We start from the raw sequence: 17,776 nt of genomic DNA, 5'->3' as shown, positions 1-17,776 counted from the left end.
ATGTTAGCATAAGGATTTTTTAGTTCAGATAAATCACGGCCTCCGCGCCTTTGAATTCCTAATAGACTAGATACAAAAGTCTGTTTATGCCTGATTTTTTTTGTAGATCGCATGACAACAGAAAAAGGGGGCGCACCATTATATACTGCTAAGAGCATTGCAGGTAGAACCGGCACTGGTTTTGTTTATTTTCTCAATAAAGTGGGTCGATCGATTGGCTATCTATACAGTATCGTCACTTAATCTACGGCATACTGTGGGATAATTTCACAATAAGGTAAAGGCACCTAATTCCGAGGTGTTTTCGTCCAAAGTTAAATGATCGTCGAAATTTAAGTATTTAATGTACCTTTTTGTAGAATTGGCCACTTTTATCAGCAGTGACATTTATCTTAGTTTTAAAATATACTTAAAGTTTGACAGTAAACAAATTGTATAAATGTAAAATTATTTAAAAACGTAAATGAGTCCGAGGGCCCTTATTCCGATTTAAAAATCTTAATTCCGACTCATTTTGATCCTAAATCCGAGTGTACAAAATATAAGGGAATGGAGGTGGGGATGATGATACATGATGTTCAAAAATCAAGTGTATTTATTGTCTTTGGATTTTAAATCAGTCTTATTCTCTTTGTTACATGATTAACGGCAGTATGTACTTTATTTACAAATGTAATTATATTTTTTGTTTTATTTAGTTATAAATTTACTTTCTAGTAATGAACAATATGAAAATTAAAATATCAAAAACTAAAAACAGATTATACTGAAAACAACCTAAAACATAATTATTTAAACTTAAAAAATATATTTTTGACGGGATATATAATTTCGTATAAGTACAATCAAAAATATTATGACCTAAAAATTATACAACATACGTATGAATGAAAATAATTGAAACATAACAACTTTAACAATCATATCAAAGATGTTAACTATTTCTTATAAATTATGAGATCAAAACAACAGCAATCAAAAACAAGCAAAAATGTAGGTAACATAACAGTTGCTATGATTTAGAAATAGGTAATAGGAACATAATCAAAAATGGCTAATCATATAATCCCCTAAAGACCTATCTATGTTGAATCCTCCGATGTAGAGTCACCGAACAACTCAAAATAAGATTTTTTAATAATGGCAGCTTTTTTATTTGTTAATGTTATGTTTTCATTATCGTTAGAGGATTCAGAATTCAATATACAAGTTAGATTATTTTGTCGATAAGGTGTTAGTAAATTGTCATCATCTATATTTGCCTCATTTTCCTGATCTTCTGCAATTTTTTCAAGGACGCTTGACTTCTCTAATGCGAGTTTTTTTGTATTATTTTTTTCCTTTGTTTTCCTCTGCGCTGCTTTGAGTTTTTCTAATTTCTTTTCCTCTTGTTTTTTTAATCTCTCTTCTCGTCTTTTAAGAATCCCCTCATTTTTTTCTTTCTTCTCTTTTTCAACTCTACGTTGATATTCTATAAATTCATCTGCAACTGCAACTGTTGGAGTTAGTTTTTTAGTTTTTCTAGTTAATGTTTTCTTGGTGGACTTTGGAAAGTAAAATGCTGTTTTAAATGGAGTTGGAAAAATTACTTTCGTATTAGAAGTAGTGTTTTCAACATCTAGTTTATTATACAAACACTTGGAGTTAAAAATATCGATTGCTAGATCATTGCTTGACTGCCCTGAGCTTGCTCGGGATAATGTAATATTTTGTGATTTGGAACAACAAGCTAGTGACACATCTTCGTTTGGTTTCAAATCAAAAGTAGTGCTTTTGAATACGATATTTTCCTTATTCTGGTTAGAGCTGTCAACAGGATCAAAAATGTCTAACGCTAGATCACTGCTTGACTGTCGTGAACTTGCTCGGGATAATTGAAGATTTATAGTCCTTGAACAACAAGGTTGTAATACAGGTTCAGTTACACGCTCAAGTGTACTTTCCCTTTGCAAAACACTGCCAGAATCATTTGAACATTGTCGTGAATATTTTTCCCGTGGCGTCAAAGGCTGATCAGTATCTCGCTTGGAAATGTCATTGCTCATGATGGATTCAGGATTAGGGCTCAAGGGTAGTATGACACTGCCATTTGAACCTATTTCTACATTCAAAACAACATCTGACAAATCACAATCTTGTATATTGTTCATAATTGTTGTATCGTTGAAAATAGATAATGAATGTGGTTCTTCTTGTTGGATTTTCTTCCAAAATTCAAATAAACACCTGTATTTTTCCTCGCCTCTCCACTCGCTTCCAGAATTATTGAAATTTATAAGAATTTCTGGATCCAGTCGTTTCTCAAACTCCTTAATAAAAGTATTAGATTGCTCTGCGGATGGTTCCTCCTGTGAATTAATTACAGCGGTACAATCTGTTTCCTGCGGAATTACTTTTGAGAAGTTAATATTATTAACATCAAATGGAAAGATTCCAGTGCTTCTAAAGCTATTTTTTATTGTTTCTACTTTAAGACTTTTTTCGAAACATTTTTCTACTTCTTTGGCAAAGTCTGTGCGTTTTAATTTGGCATAATTGTTATTTACTCTAAACTCGTGAACGATTTCTTTCCACGCACCCTTAACAGGTCGAAAAACTCCAACATCCAGAGGTTGAAGGATATGCGTCGAATTTGGGAATAATGCAACGAGTATGATTCCTTTTTCTTTGCAAAAAATACTGAGTGGCAAGGAAATATGTGAGGTATGGCCATCCATAAAGAGAGCAACGGGCATTGTTATTTTGTTTTCTAGTAACCATTTATAAAATACATTCGCTACATATTCATAGAAGGCCTCCATGTTCATCCACCCTGATTCCGTGCATCCTATACCCCACGTGGGTGGAACCGTCTGAGATAAGCTTTTTGGCAGCCGTTTGTATGGATACAACACCATAGGTGGAGCTATTTTACCAGCGGCAGAAACATTGACTAATACGGTTAAACATTCTTTATCATCGTTAGCAACTCTGTTGTACACTCGCTTGCTTCCCTTCTTTACTAATACGTCTTTTTCTTTGGGGCAAAGAAAAAAAGCTGTTTCATCGCAGTTAAAAACTCTCGACTCATCTTCAAGTACACTTAATAAATTATTTGTCTCAAAATAGGTTTTCACTCTTTCAAACCAATTGCGCACATCTTGTTCAGTCACTTTGTTACGATGAGTGGGCAATGTTTGTGCTACTCTCTTGGCAACAGTTGGATGTCTTGATAAGAAATTGGCAAGCCAGTGTTTACCAGGAACACCATCTTTAAAAGTATTTGGTCTGTTTAAATTTTCTACTAGCTTCGCTACTCCTTGCTTCAATTGTTCCTTGGAAACAGGGAAACCTTGCTTTCCTAAATAATGGATCCAGTCAACAATCTTTGTTTCTTCAGATTTGGAGAGTATCGTTTTTCTGCCGGCAACGTCACCGCAATATTTTTTATCACGTTTATCTCTCAATGTAGTTTCTGGAATATTATATTGTCGAGAAACTTTATAAACGCTACTGCCATTATTAATTGCCATGATAGCATTTTGAACGTCTTCTTTTGTATATTTTTTTCTTGGGTTCATTATTCTAGAACAAAACAGTAAATTGTAAGCGATTGTAATTGTGCGTAAGCAAGTCTGAGTATATCGGATAATCAAACTTAGGTATTTTAAATGTTTCAAAGCTATTATACTTACTAACTGAAACTAAGTAATATAAGTATAATAAATGCTTTACAAACTGCATGAGAAAATGAACACCCTGTATTTTGCTGTATCAATACCACAGAATTAGGTATTCATATAACCTTTTTCCGTCTTAAATACATCGGAATTGCGTTTTCTAACTCTCAAACAAGTTTTTTATTCCGAGTGATAAAAAATAACATATTTGTCAATATACTGTAAGTAAATTAAACCTAAATTGCTATATCTTTCGAAACATATAGAAAACATAGCCAGGTTTAATCAGAACATATCAATAACTAAATTTTTTCGACTTTATTTTTCCATACAACAAATCAATAAAGTACATGAATGGATATTGTTTGACCTAATATAACTAATAAATGCGACTCTAAAATATACCTCGGAATTACATTTTTACATGTGTTGGTTATTCAAGTGATCAGTACTAAAACACTAAATTCCTAATCATAATAATTCATTAAAATTTTGTAAAAAAATTAACCTGTATGAAATTGCATTTCCGTGGTATACATCGGCATTTAGGAACCAATTAAACTATTTGGTACCTAATGCCGCGATATTTTCAAATATTATTTTCTCCTCAACTTCAAAAGAAAATACTCCAATGTTAAGGGTATTCGATAAAAAACATAACCCTTTACATGTTTCAAATTAAACAAATACTCATTAGTATAAAACTCACGTAAAAAACACTATTTAAAAAATCGTATAACTCACGTGAATTAGGTCCGAAATGTAGGAGCGAGCTTCCGAGTCAGCTGCTAGCGTCTAACTGACCGTTTATTTTGAATTGTACACACACTAAAACAATCCTTTGCTCACATAAACATGATTAAATAAATTATTTACCATATAACATATTTTGCCGACAAAAATAACTTGTAAATTACTTAAAAACACTGCTTTTCTAAATACATCGGAATATGGTGCCAGTTTTGGAACCCCTCGTAATTGGGTGCCTTTACCTTAGTTTTATATTCGTGCTAGCTTGTCTGGAGCTCTGCGCAGGCTTTATAATAAGGGCTAATAATAAATCTTTACGAATTTGTATTTGTTATTACTGATACACTAAATCGAACTTGCAGATTTTACTCATGGTGGCTGACTATGGTGTCTGTCCTACTATTCTTATCCTGCTAATATTATAAACGCCAAAGTTTGTGAGAATGTTTGCGTATGTGTATCTTTGTTTTCTTTCACGTAAAATCTTTTGGAATGTATTTTGTATATGTAAGAATAAATCCTCTTTGCTTAAGGTTTATTATTGTTTATGATATGATAGAACTTGTGTCAGTGAATGAACAATGATAGGTGATTATTTTCCTTTTCTTAGAATAAATATTCCCTCCTATTATCATTAGATTTAGATTAAAATAGGAAAAATAATAGCTTTAAATGTTGTTTATTTTTCAGGTAAGTTTTTAGTTATAAGGTTTAAAATAAAAATTGTAAGGTATTTGTAAAACATATCTAAGAAAGATAATTTCTCTTTCAGAGCAACGCAATTTACTTTTATTTCTACCTCTTCTAAGTAACACATTATAAAACAACATTTAACATACTCGGTTATACTACCTATAACTATAAACTATAAAATGCCTGTCTGTATATATGTTATAAATAAATTTAAAATCTATATTTCATACAGATGAAATATAGTAACTTTACCTACATATATTTTCATAAATCACGATCATCTTATATTTGATATAAATTAATTATGTTATTAATTTTATCAAACAAATAATAAAATAAATATTTAAAAATGGCGCATATTGTAAAATAGGAAAATGATACTTATGATGATTTTCCGAATTCCTTTCCTCTGAGAAGTACAAAACAAAAACTAGTATATAAAAGACATAGTTCTATTCTTTGAATATCCCTAAGGAACATTGCTTTACATAGACTATTCGCCTAAATTTGACAGTCGATGGCCAATCCGGTCCGCTGCAGGAAAATCCAGCTGGCGTGCACATAGTGCTTATTTTCCCGATAAAGTGGGGCGATCGATCTAGTCGGCCATTCTACCCGTCACTTAATCTACGGTGTTGCACTTCGCAGATAATTTCATGCCAGTGCCGTGCGAAAAATAATCCGTCGTTTGCTATATTGCCAGTCTTTTCGACGGTACTGCTACTATTTTGGAGCATGTTTTTGCTAAATCAATTTCTGTGAACTCGTTCTGGCATACTTATTTATTTTTCTACGCTGTTTACCGGGTTTTTTTGCAAGAAATATGTCAAATATTAAAACAAAAAAAAAACAGATGGGTTGGCATGCAGCACTAAATCGGACGAAGATATTTTTTTTGCCATGGCACGATCAACTGTTAGCCAAAATCATCCTCACTATCTTCCATGAATCTCTGTCCCTAGTCTATTCTATCCCTAGTCTAGTCCTGTCGAAAATTCTACAGAAATAGCCCAATACCTTTGTACGTTTGTGTGCTTTAAGAAGATATAGGTATGTATTCTTGTTTGTCTGAATATAAAGAGCATGTCTGTTATCCTGCCTCGTCACTCAATCTGTACTAGCAGAGATAATTTCACGGGCGGGCAGGCTCGGTATCAATTTAATTTCATAGCTATAACTCGCTGGAAATTGCTGGCTTGGCTTACTAAGTAGCTAGCTGAGTTAGCGATTGATTGAGAATGGTTTTGAACTTTAAATATGGCGCATAGTTTTTTACCTGGTTATATGGAGTGGAAAAATGTATTTAAACATTGTTAAATTTAAATATAGTTACTTTATTATTCAATCGCCTTTGCTATCCATGAAATAGAAGATGAGGTTTCCTAAGAAATTTCGTTTGCAAATTGAATTTTCCCAGAAGACTTTGGGGAAATGGCAAAAAATGTAACTTCGTTCTTTCAACTGTCTTACGAATTAATAGCTTTGAACATACAACAAAAGCCGGCCACAAAGTGGAGTCATTACGACGGACATTAACTATTCCATCTATTCGGCTCCTACTTCTAATAATGCCTCATTTTTTAATGCCACTTTTGCGGATAATAGCAAAGAATACATAAGTGCCTACAGAATGTTATCGAACTGAAGTCACGTGAAGAATAACTTTTATTCTATTCCCAATGTTTCCCAATGTACTGTACATACCTGTTTTATCTTTGACTAACTAATTTATCTATAGGCTCACAATATCGTACTAAATCGAAACGTACTGCGTGACATAAGCGTTTATATAAATAATAAGGATACGTATTTGTCCTAAAGCGATCAAACAAAATAGGAAACTACAAAATCATTTTGAAGTGGTGTGGATTAAATTTTCTTGAAAAATTTATTCTACATCGAGACAGTCTTGTCGAAATGTATGATCGCGCCGTGTAGCTTACGTTAATCTATTAGGGCTTCGCCGAGGCTGAATTATGTGCAACAAAAACTCATAGGGTCAACGGGTCATGGTACCCAAACCTCGGAGTGACCGCATAGTCTCTGATAGCTTTTAACCTATAAATACGACTAAACAACGTAATGCGGAAATTGATCCCTGCTTGAAAATCCCTTTGATTTGACCTAAACGCATTGAGGCTAAATCGCGTTATCCCTAACCTTTTATTTATCGAGTTACGTAGGAACATATTTTGTTTATAGTAGAGGTATGAAACTATAATAGTGGAGATAGTGATAAATATAAATTTCTATTTCATTGATTCATCAAGTCCAGTGAAATAAGAACTTGTATCGCTAACAAGAGCTGGTATCTACATTTATAAATATGATAATATTATAAATAGGAAAGTTTGGGCTGATTTTGATGAAATTTGTTGATTGTTGAATGTTGATGAGGTTAAACAAATATTACTTCTATCAAACATGAAAAACACTCAAGATTTTTTTTTGCTGCGGGCGGACAACGCTTTACATCACAAACCAGGAGGGTTTAAAGGATTTTTATGTAAAATATTTTACATAAAATATCTTTTAAATCAGATTACATACGGGTAGTATTAGATTAGTTTATACTGGGGTGTCCTGTGTATATCAAATTAAATCTTTTCTGAACTATTCGTCAGAAGAATGATTCGATTTGGCAATTTTTTACACTGATCATACAATTTTGATCATTTGTTTTTAAATCCCGACGACAGGCGCACGGAAGTTATAAGTTGAACGTGCCTATGTATCTGTATGTCCGTGGCATCGTAGCAGCCAAACGGCTGAACCGATTTTGATTTCGTTTTATTGTTTGTTTCTTCGAAGTTATGAGCCAATCTAAAGAAACACGTACCTTAAAAATTGTTCTTCGGATTCTTTGTAAATTCGACTGACCAAAAACACACATTCTGAACATCGTTCAAAGAAAAAACTTCATTTTTACATGCTTACGTAGTCACGAGCAAAAGTAAAAAAAATATCGTTTCTCTTGTAATTATTAAACAATAACACCTCTGAAAATAAAATGAAAAATAAACATTTCGAAAAAGTATCGAGGAATACTGGTCACCATATCCTACAGCCAGTTCGATTCTCATATGATTGTAAATGTAGATTGATTGGATCGCGTTTCTTTTTGTCGTGTGCACTCCATTACGACAGCATTCTGTGCGATTTAGCGCAGCTTGCAGTATGCGATACGAAGCTAACTTTGTGTGGACTGGGACCGTATGGTTTGTTAAGCAGAATATCTATCAGAACAGCATTTAGCGGGATCTCTTTTTTTTATTCCGTTATTTTTGGTGTTAATCTCTGGCATCGATTACTAATATCAACAAAGTGTTTGGACACCCACATAGGTGCAACATGATATCACAAACTGAACTCGTAGACAAGTGTGCCTCTTGTTTTTAACAAAAAATAACTTAATTTAAGGAATAGGTCAACAATCTTTAATGTTTTGCAAAAAAAAAACAAACGATAGTTTCATGCAAACTTCTAGATCTTAAATAAAGATCTAGAAGTTTGTATGAAACTATCAAAGATCTTAAATAAATAAAGCGTGATGTTTGAGGGCCCACTTCTTGAAAGTTTATGAATATATGCTTGGGAATTAATGAGTATTCCAAAAGTATTGAGATGATGATTTATAATGAAATATAATAAAGTGAGACTAAAAAAATCTGTTGCCCAAATATCTAAGTAATATTGAACTAGGGTAATTTTGCGAGATAAAACGCGCTGTCTTCAGTGGTTATTTACTGAAATCCTATGTACACAATTCATAAAAGTCTGTTAACGTTTGTGGGCGCGGGTTTTAACGAAAAAAGGCAGTTTTATAAAGCCTTTGCTCGACTGAGGTATACAGTCAACAGCACATCAGAATCTACTCAAAGTCATTGTAAATTACGATGTCATATAGGTGTGTCTATATTGTCTCCGCTGTCATCGTTAATATTCTTAATTTTATGATGCGCAAATTTTTTGTTGTATATTTTAATTAATCGTTATCTATTTTCGATTTTACAACACACGTTTCTTCCCAAATTAGTAGTATTCAATATTCACGCTAACGATGTGCTTATATAAAACTATATCTAAACTTTTGCTAATAAAATGGCAGAATAATTAGTCAGCATGTGTTTGTCTTTAGACAATAGGTTGTAGCTTTTTGATAAATTGTATACTTAATATACAATTTGATGTGAAAAAGTGCCTGTGAAGGTCTAATTTCTGAATACATGGTTTGATTTGGACACATAGTTTTGAGACTGGGCAGTCAATTAGATAAGACAATATTTTGCAAGCCGAAATGAAATTAGAAACCCCATACTGGCTCGTTTAGTACATCATGACACGCAGGCGACCGTACCTAGGTCCGGCATGGAAAACTTTTGATCTAGGATTAATTCGAACCAGCACAACGCACAGTGCGGTGATATTTTTGTTATCGTAAACCATACTAGCGGCCCGTGCCGGCTTTACTCGGGTAAAACCATAATAATAAAGTACCCTAATTACTCCTGAACATTTCGTCTATCTCTGTGCCAAATTTCATCAAATCGACAAAAACTAAGCTACTAAAAATACTGGTATTTGTCGAGCTCATTCATTGCTCGTCGATTATCCCGTCGAATATGATTTTCAAGAAAAAAAGGTCTTATTTCGCGTATACATCATTTTTGGTTTAGTAAGCTAAGCTCACAGAAAAACATCATACAATCCGGTAATGAGATCAACTTGGCGATCGCTAAGTAGACTTGGATCATTTCCAAGCGACAAATGTAATATTATACGACTAACGGAACATTGGACCAGGCCCAAAGGGCATGGGCTTCGTAGTGCTAAGTAATTATACACTGTTTGTGATAGGGTTGCCAAGCGTCCGGAGCCGGACATAAGTTAGGACTTTTGGATTGCGTGTTCGGCCAAAACCAACGATGTCAGGACCGGCTTTTGTTATGCTTTTTTCACTTGAATTTTGTGATCACCAATAAGCGAGTGCCAAGCAAAAATTTAAGTCCGGGCTTTTTGACCAAATGTCCAGTCAGCTGACTGCTCTGTCCGGCTATTAGTTTCGGCGACCTGGCAACCCTATTTGGTGATATCTGCCCTAATTTGGTGATATGAGCATAGCTTCATTCCTATAGATTATGATTATCCAATCCGTACAAATATTTAAAATCGATAACACGTTAAAATGAGGTTTAAAAAGACGTAATTAATTATTGAATTAATTACGTCTTTTTAAACGTCTTTTTAAACATATTGATGTTTGTTAAAAATAACCAAAATAAAACAGAAAATAACGCCCTTTCTATGTGCCAAAATTAGTGCGAATAAAAAGGCACATTGAATATGATGTTATAGAAATACTTAAATAATAAATGAATTTCACTACTATTAGTATTAATTTCGGACAAGAATTAAACAACAATTCATTAATATTTCACATTTATTAACATCATTTTAATAAAAACCAAATAGGACAATAATAAAAACATGGTTTCAATTACATGTAGCCACAAAAATTACAGAAATATATTCCGAGAGAGACACACAGAATGTTAATTGAAATATCGTTCAGTATTCAATTTCTCTCGACGTGACAAAAAAATGTCTGTCCTTGTGGCGTAGTTTTCAGATGGCTAGATTTGCCACAGGACAATTAAAAATAGACCTAAATACCTCTATTTTTTATTACTGGGGCTCGAGAACCCAAACTGTCGGTTCATACTCATCAAATAATTTTGAAGTACGTGTGACGAGTGGCTTGTATTTGTCTGGTGCTATTGTGTTAGTTTAGGTTTAAATTGAATTCATATTCATAACTACTTCCTACTGTCTTCATAATATTAGCAATGTTATTATTTTAAATGTGTTAAGTGTGTATCATTAATTATATAATTACTACGGCGCGACCGTCTCCGATATGCGTGAACCCCCGTGTACCCTCTGGTGGTATCTGAAAACCAGTGCCCTGCTCTCTTTGTCGAGCAGAATATGCACTGAGATACTGCCCTTTTATATCGCTGCGGCACATGTGTGTATTTGTCCTTTATTTTAATGGTTCACTGTATCATAAATATTGTGTGTCCTCGATATAAATAGTTTCGCTATCTATCTATCTATCTAAGTAGGGCCCAGATCTTTTTTGCATCTGGGCCTATCATTGTCCAGCTACGCCACTGTCTGTCCCAATTAATTACTCTGGAATAAATTAAAAAAATCATGAATTATGTGGAAGTAATAAGTTTTGGGATAGACAGGAATTGGGAGGACCCTCTTGTAAAGATTTCAGTGCCGATCTTGAATGGAATTTCAGTAGGGGAGATGTAGTTAAGTTAGTAGCCGCTGTACGCACTATACACAAAATAAGACTGCGGCTTTGGGGTAGATTTTAAAGATTTAAAATACATACACATGTATATCTGAAAAGTATATTACATCAATAATTTTGTCTTCTTTTTCCACTTATGATATGTAGTTACTCTTTCTAAGAAGATCTTTATTTTGTGTTTAAAATGTAAATTTACTTAATTATTTATATACTTTGCGCAGTGCAAAAAGTACATAAGTATTTCATAAAATTTTTGGGTTGTTCCAAAATTTATATAAATAAATATAATAATTATACTTGGTGATCTTTCTGTAATCATTACGAGTATAATAACAAAATGACATTGTAAACGTTTTCTGCCAAATATAATAGACGTAAATTTAATATGTTGTAATTTTAAAATTATTGCATTTCAGCTTTCCTGTAACATTTTTCAAAAATATTTGTTATTGTAGTCATTAATTACCATTTCAAAACACGGACAGAAATTTCTGTATTGTAAAAATTAATATTCACCTCGTCATTGCCGCCTTTAGGCCTCTTCCATCTCCCTCCATGATTCATTTCTCTTTCTGTCTTCTTCATTCAATCTAATTAAAATATTAAACTTTATATATCATTTGCCTTACCTTGTCCCATCATCTGGGGTCGCCGCAAAATGTTGGTTCCTTCACCCCCAGCAACCTCATATCTTCACTGACACAATCCATCCATCTCTTCCTAGGCCTTCCTCGTCCTCTATATCCGTGTACCTTCCTACTTAAAGCTTTCCTCAGTAAATGATTATCTTCTTATTAATTACGTGTCCAAACCAACCGAGTCTATTACCTCTAATTTTATCATTTATAGGCGCAACTTTCAAAAAACTATTTTATATCATATACTGGATATATTAAGTATTTATTTATTTATGTACACAAAATTACAATGTAAATATAAAACTTACAAATAGAAAACTAAGGACAAAGGTACGAAAGTATTTTTAAACAAAAAAGTTTTGAATACGAAAGCATTTTGAAACAAAATGAAAGAGGCGAAACCGCCTAGCGGTTATCTAGACAGTGTGTAGAACTTCCCTTCGTGTAAGGGAGCGTTCGAGCCGCTGTCCCTTTGCACGGTCGTTATTTATAATTTATTCCCTCAATTAATACATCTCGCCGATTGTCTGCGACACCCCCTAAACTTTATAGATAAGGATGCTTTGTAATCTCCAGTTTGTCTCTGGTTACCCTGTATTTTTGGACGGAAATGTATTTTTTTTTGCTATGTATGTATTTAAAATGTATATTATTGGGTAAACATGATGTCAAGGATCATGTTTACCCAAAAATATACATTTTAAAGGTACACACGTTTGAACATGACTAGACTTTATATGCTATATGTATAATAATTTAAAAAATACAACGTCAAAATTGTTGATGAATAAAAATAAAATGATTTATCAAATCTTTATTTATTAAACTTGTATGAAATAAAACATGAGCTTCGACAGATTTCAATCTCAATTTCAATCATAATTAGTCGTATAAGGGTTGAGTAAATTTTGGAATTTCACGTATGGTAGTATAATTTATTGACCTTGATTGATAGCTTTCAAATATACTTACCTACAGTGAATCTATGTATAACACTTTGTAAGTATTTGGTAAGTACTTCGTTGTACGGAGTACCTACTAATTCTATGATGTAATAAACAATTCATTCAAGAACAAACGAAACAGCAGATGCCTTTACCTCTTTACACGCAATGCACAGACAGAATAAAAATTAAGAAAGTTATCCGTGAAACTTTCAACTTGTGCATTTTACACCTCTATCCCCTATTTTACATAATTACTTTATTATACAGGAACTGCAAAATGTGCGCACTTACTTCAAATGCAGACTAGGGACTTCCAATTGGGATTTTGTTAAAAACTTTACGAATAAGAATATTTGTTTTTTTTTTTACAAAAATGTCATTTTTGATGCAAGCATTTATTGTTGTCAGATTTGTTTGCATCATGGAATTACGGTTGTACGAAGTAGTTACTGAATCCATGGTTTGCATTCAATGTGTGACATAAATCATGTCCGTGCAGTAAAATGTAATTTTTTTAGAAATGCTCATTAAATTCTCAAATCGCATTTTACCGCCGTGATAAGCATGAATGGGTTGCCTCCCAGTCTTTTCTCAAATAACTTCAACGCAAACCCATTTGTTTGGGTTTACGACGGGTTTTTTGGCAAGACGCTATCACACTAGCGTTATAGGGCAAGAATTTTATTAAATTATTATAATGCAATTAACAAGTCATCAAGTGATACAATGAATTAACTTGAAATCGATATGCACTTCACTGTAGAAAGGGAATGTGTGTTTGTTTGTGCTCCCATTAACTCCAGTACCCTATGAATGTACACTGTGTTTCCGCCCAAGGAACCATGCATTATAATGTTTATTTTATTGATTTTCACACGGCCGGCCAGAATGCATCTCGCTGGTACACTGACACGGAAGTCACTGCGACAAAGTTCCAAATGGCACGAATAAAATTACTAGGGAGCAACTTTGTTCAATTAATAATAATGAATACGGCGGGACCCCATTGTTGCACAAAAAGTTTCATTTCGACAGGGTCGCAATCGTAAGCCTTGCTGCATGGTTTTGGAACTTTGTATAATTATTACATTTTTGTGTTTGCTTTAGTTTTGTTGTTACTCTATCCAGTTGGGTAGTTACTGTATTACTTACACATCGATTAATTTTACGACGTGTGTAATTGTAATATATTGTTGCGACTTACGCTGATAATGTAATTTTGAAATAGACGCCAATTTAAGTCAAATTAATTCTAATATTATTGTTGACATATCAAACACACATAGTACAGTACAACAAGATCAAAAAGTTCAAAAAATACTGAATTTAATTGTACTTGGTCATTACTGAATTTACACCTACGTCAATTAGTGACAAAAGCTTCAGTAGTATTTTTCCGGTAGGGAAATTCAGCACCGAACAGGCCCTAACCATCAAAGTTGTAATTGCGACCTTACGATTCGCTGAACTGTCACGCCCTCGACATGCCCTAACGAATTTTTAATACACCCGAAATCGCTTATAAACAAAGCCGAAGGCACCCTGCCGGTTTAATTGCAGGTTTAGTGTCGACGTTCATTAGGACATGCAGGCGCTTTTTTAACGCGATTATGACGTCGCAGGGTTGCGGGCGCAGGGCTGCGTCACGTGCCAGATCCGCACTCCGCAGCCCCACGCATGCGAGACCGCGGGGCGCCGGCAGCGCAGGCGCGCCCCCCGTGCCCCCAGTCCTCAGTCCGTCGCCGGCCGCCGCGCGCCCCGCCCGTCCGAGCCCAGCTCTGCCGCGCGTCGCGAGTGATCTCCAAGTGATGTCGACTTGTGACTAGTGCCATGATCGTGCTCCGCTGTGCCCTCCTGGCGGCACTCCTCGCCGCCGCCGCTGCTGCCTGGCAGGAGAACGTCAGGCCCAAAGTCTTCGCGCAATTAGGTGAGTCCACGCCAAGTGTTAGTGAACCCACAACAATCGGCCTAATAAGCAGCCAAAACGGAACCAGTGTAGGGCATAGACCCGTAAGGGCGAGTTTTCTACCGCAGCTGACGCCACGTCTCGTGTTTATGTTGTTTTGTTTGATGACAAGCCGCGAACAAACGGTCCCATTCAAAAATTCTCATGTTTATATCAATAGCACTAATAGTAGATAAAAGCTTTTTGGAAATCTTAATGCGGGTATGCTGACATTTCGTAGTTAGAGAGCATTTAACTATGTCTTACAGAACAAGTTGACAAGATAGGTTAAGTTGGGACGCGATGCCTTGTGTTTACCATCAACATTGTAAACGGTGACATCAACAATAACAGAATATAAAGCTTTAGAAGCATTAGTACCCCATCTAAAAGCGGAAATATTAAATACTTATTAACATTGTGCATGTACAATGTTGTATTATATCACTTTGGAGACGAATTCGAACCAGACGATCAAATTGTTTCTACAGAATTAGTCTTTCTTTGAATAAATATTGAGTGGGTTCAAATTTTGTGATTATATTGATTATTAAAGTTGTAACAAAAAAATCTTATTTTAAACATATAAAAGGATCAAATTTTTATAAATGGACGGAAAGAGTACGCAGCCCGTTGCTATGCATAAAATTGGTGCACCAAATCCAACTGGAATAAACACAAATGGCTCTAGAACTGCGCCTTGCGGTGCCCGCGTAAACTATTTGGAGTCACGCGACAGTTCCTGCAGGAATAAAGCCAGCACTGTGCCATTGTTTTATTGTGCCGTCTGCAATGCGGGGGACGGCCACGTGGCTGTCATTAGTGCAATACAAAGCAGAACAGTTTGTCCTGCGTTTTGCAATGCTGCGCTTGGATTAGCGATGTTTAATGTTGTGGATGGAACTTTGTTATTAAGATGCTTTGAGTACGATTAAAGTCAATTGAGTACAAACTTTCGTTTTTTTTTGGGGTTTAGTTATTATTTGCAGCTGTTTAGATGGACAAGTATACATTTTATAAGTCCAAACGTTTCTAATAAATAATAATACCATAGGGACCAACACTGTTCAAATGAGTTTCTTTCGGCATTTCTTCTCAGCAGTGGTCGTTCCGAAATGCCAGTAGTTTCTAGCTTGTGAGAAATAACTATAAATTTAAAGATTGACGAGAAAAAGTGCCTGTGAAGGTCTAATTTCTGAATAAATGATTTGAATTTGAATTTGAATTTGAATTTAATAAATAAAGTATAGGTAGTCTCTATTGCGTATGAAATATCAAATTAAAATTATCAAAGCTATGAGAATGCATTTTTTGTGAACAATCCAGTAAGAAACACAGCTAATAGAGCCAATGTAAGTGGACAAAAAACTCTAGACATGTAATGAGCGTCCCAATTTCATTGTAGATATACACAATATAACAAATACTTCAATACTATTGTGTCGAAACAGATAGAGTTAAGCGGTCTTTTGTTACCGAGCGTGTAACGCAGAAAAATAAACCAGTCATCTCGTTAACTGTAAATACAAATAGGAATCAAATATACGTCAAGAATTTTTATAGCCACCTCTAACATTTCCAATGAAAATGGAATTTATAAATGAAATGGAATGTCGAGACAGTCTCTTCCAAAGACGTATAAATGATTGATAATGTGACGAACAAAGAACTCATTGTAAATGAAAGGACTGCTGAAATCATATGTGATGAAATTGCTCACAAATTGATTAATGAACAGCCTCCATTTTGGTGACGTCATAAGTCGAGACGCGAATGTGCCCGACGCATATCCTGTGGATGTATCCGGCCATTGTTTCAGTTATAGATTCCGAAAGTGTAATTCTGTGTATTATAAATAGTCTAAAGGTATCATTAATATGAAATGATAAAATTTACATTAAAATTCATGTAATGTATCACGTTGAATATTATCTGACAACTTTAGAATACTAATGACATGAAATAAGTGGCGTTTGTATACGTGCGAATATTTGTGGATTACTTATTCAATTTGAGAGTATTATAATGAACTACTAGCTTTTGCCAGCGGATACGCTTTATTTCCATTTCCAAATTCTAAAATACATGTATTAGTGCCAAAGTAATTTGCAATTTTGCATAAGGGAGGAAAATATTAATAGAAAAAAAGCATTATTCTATAAACTAGTTTTTGCCCGCGGCTTCGCACGCGTGCATTTTAGTTCTTAAAAGGAATCGAAGTAAAATTTCAGTTATTCTTTTATCGTGTACCTATTCTAAGACTGGTAAAAGTGTTTTATTACTATGATTCAATTTTGTATTCGAACTTACTTCGGGATTAATTTGTCCATGTTATTTGTCCATATTTATTTATTCAAGAATACTGTCCTAAAAGATGCCCGGTTCAAAAATAACTGAATTATACACAGTTCACGGAGTTGGATTAGTGACGAATGTATATCTAGAAACTAGTAATATGAATCCAGTGTACGATACGGGATTCATATTAGTATATATATATATATATATATATATATATAAGTGATTGCCATATGATAATTACGTTGCAGATACTCGTACTGAAGCAGCAGTGTCAATATCTGAATAGCAACGATGTATCACTACTGAGACAGACATAGGTAAATTGACCGCATTGTTGAAACTTAGTCCGGTGATAGACATGAAGATTGATTTACCTAGGTACTTAAGCGACGAGGTTTACATACTTATTAAGAGTTCAGTTTGTTAGATGGAAAATGTAAAACAAATTAATAAATGCATAAACCAATGAAGCATTTTCAACGAAATATGTAATTCTAGATAAAAATATAAGGGCCTTG

At 34.2% G+C, this 17,776-nt stretch overlaps 2 protein-coding genes and 1 long non-coding RNA gene across 6 annotated transcripts in view; 1 reads left to right on the top strand and 2 right to left on the bottom strand.

Moving 5' to 3' along the window:
• Positions 1-17,776, bottom strand: part of LOC128677781 (uncharacterized) — a 54,141-nt gene that overhangs the window by 21,452 nt on the left and 14,913 nt on the right. The window lies entirely within an intron of this gene.
• LOC128677887 (uncharacterized) lies at positions 1,083-4,657 on the bottom strand. The gene has a single exon (XM_053759053.2). The coding sequence runs from the start codon at positions 3,558-3,560 to the stop codon at positions 1,083-1,085; it is 2,478 nt and encodes an 825-aa protein (XP_053615028.2). The 5' UTR covers positions 3,561-4,657.
• Positions 14,723-17,776, top strand: part of Sema1a (Semaphorin 1a) — a 318,087-nt gene continuing 315,033 nt past the window's right edge. For 2 of the 3 annotated variants that reach the window (XM_053758866.2, XM_053758864.2), the window contains exon 1: positions 14,723-14,939. In XM_053758866.2, the coding sequence (XP_053614841.1) occupies positions 14,843-14,939 (97 nt within the window). In that variant the 5' untranslated portion in view covers positions 14,723-14,842. The remainder of the gene's footprint in view (positions 14,940-17,776) is intronic. The other variant, XM_053758865.2, reaches the window with a different exon arrangement.

The sequence above is a fragment of the Plodia interpunctella genome, chromosome 18, assembly GCF_027563975.2.
Source record: "Plodia interpunctella isolate USDA-ARS_2022_Savannah chromosome 18, ilPloInte3.2, whole genome shotgun sequence".
Taxonomy (NCBI): domain Eukaryota; kingdom Metazoa; phylum Arthropoda; class Insecta; order Lepidoptera; family Pyralidae; genus Plodia; species Plodia interpunctella.
Note: the sequence above shows the minus strand (reverse complement) of the source record. Positions and strands in the feature narration are given on the sequence as shown.

Excerpts from the sequence above, each read along its gene's own strand:
- LOC128677887 (XM_053759053.2), bottom strand. The coding sequence starts at position 3,560 with ATGAACCCAAGAAAAAAATATACAAAAGAAGACGTTCAAAATGCTATC.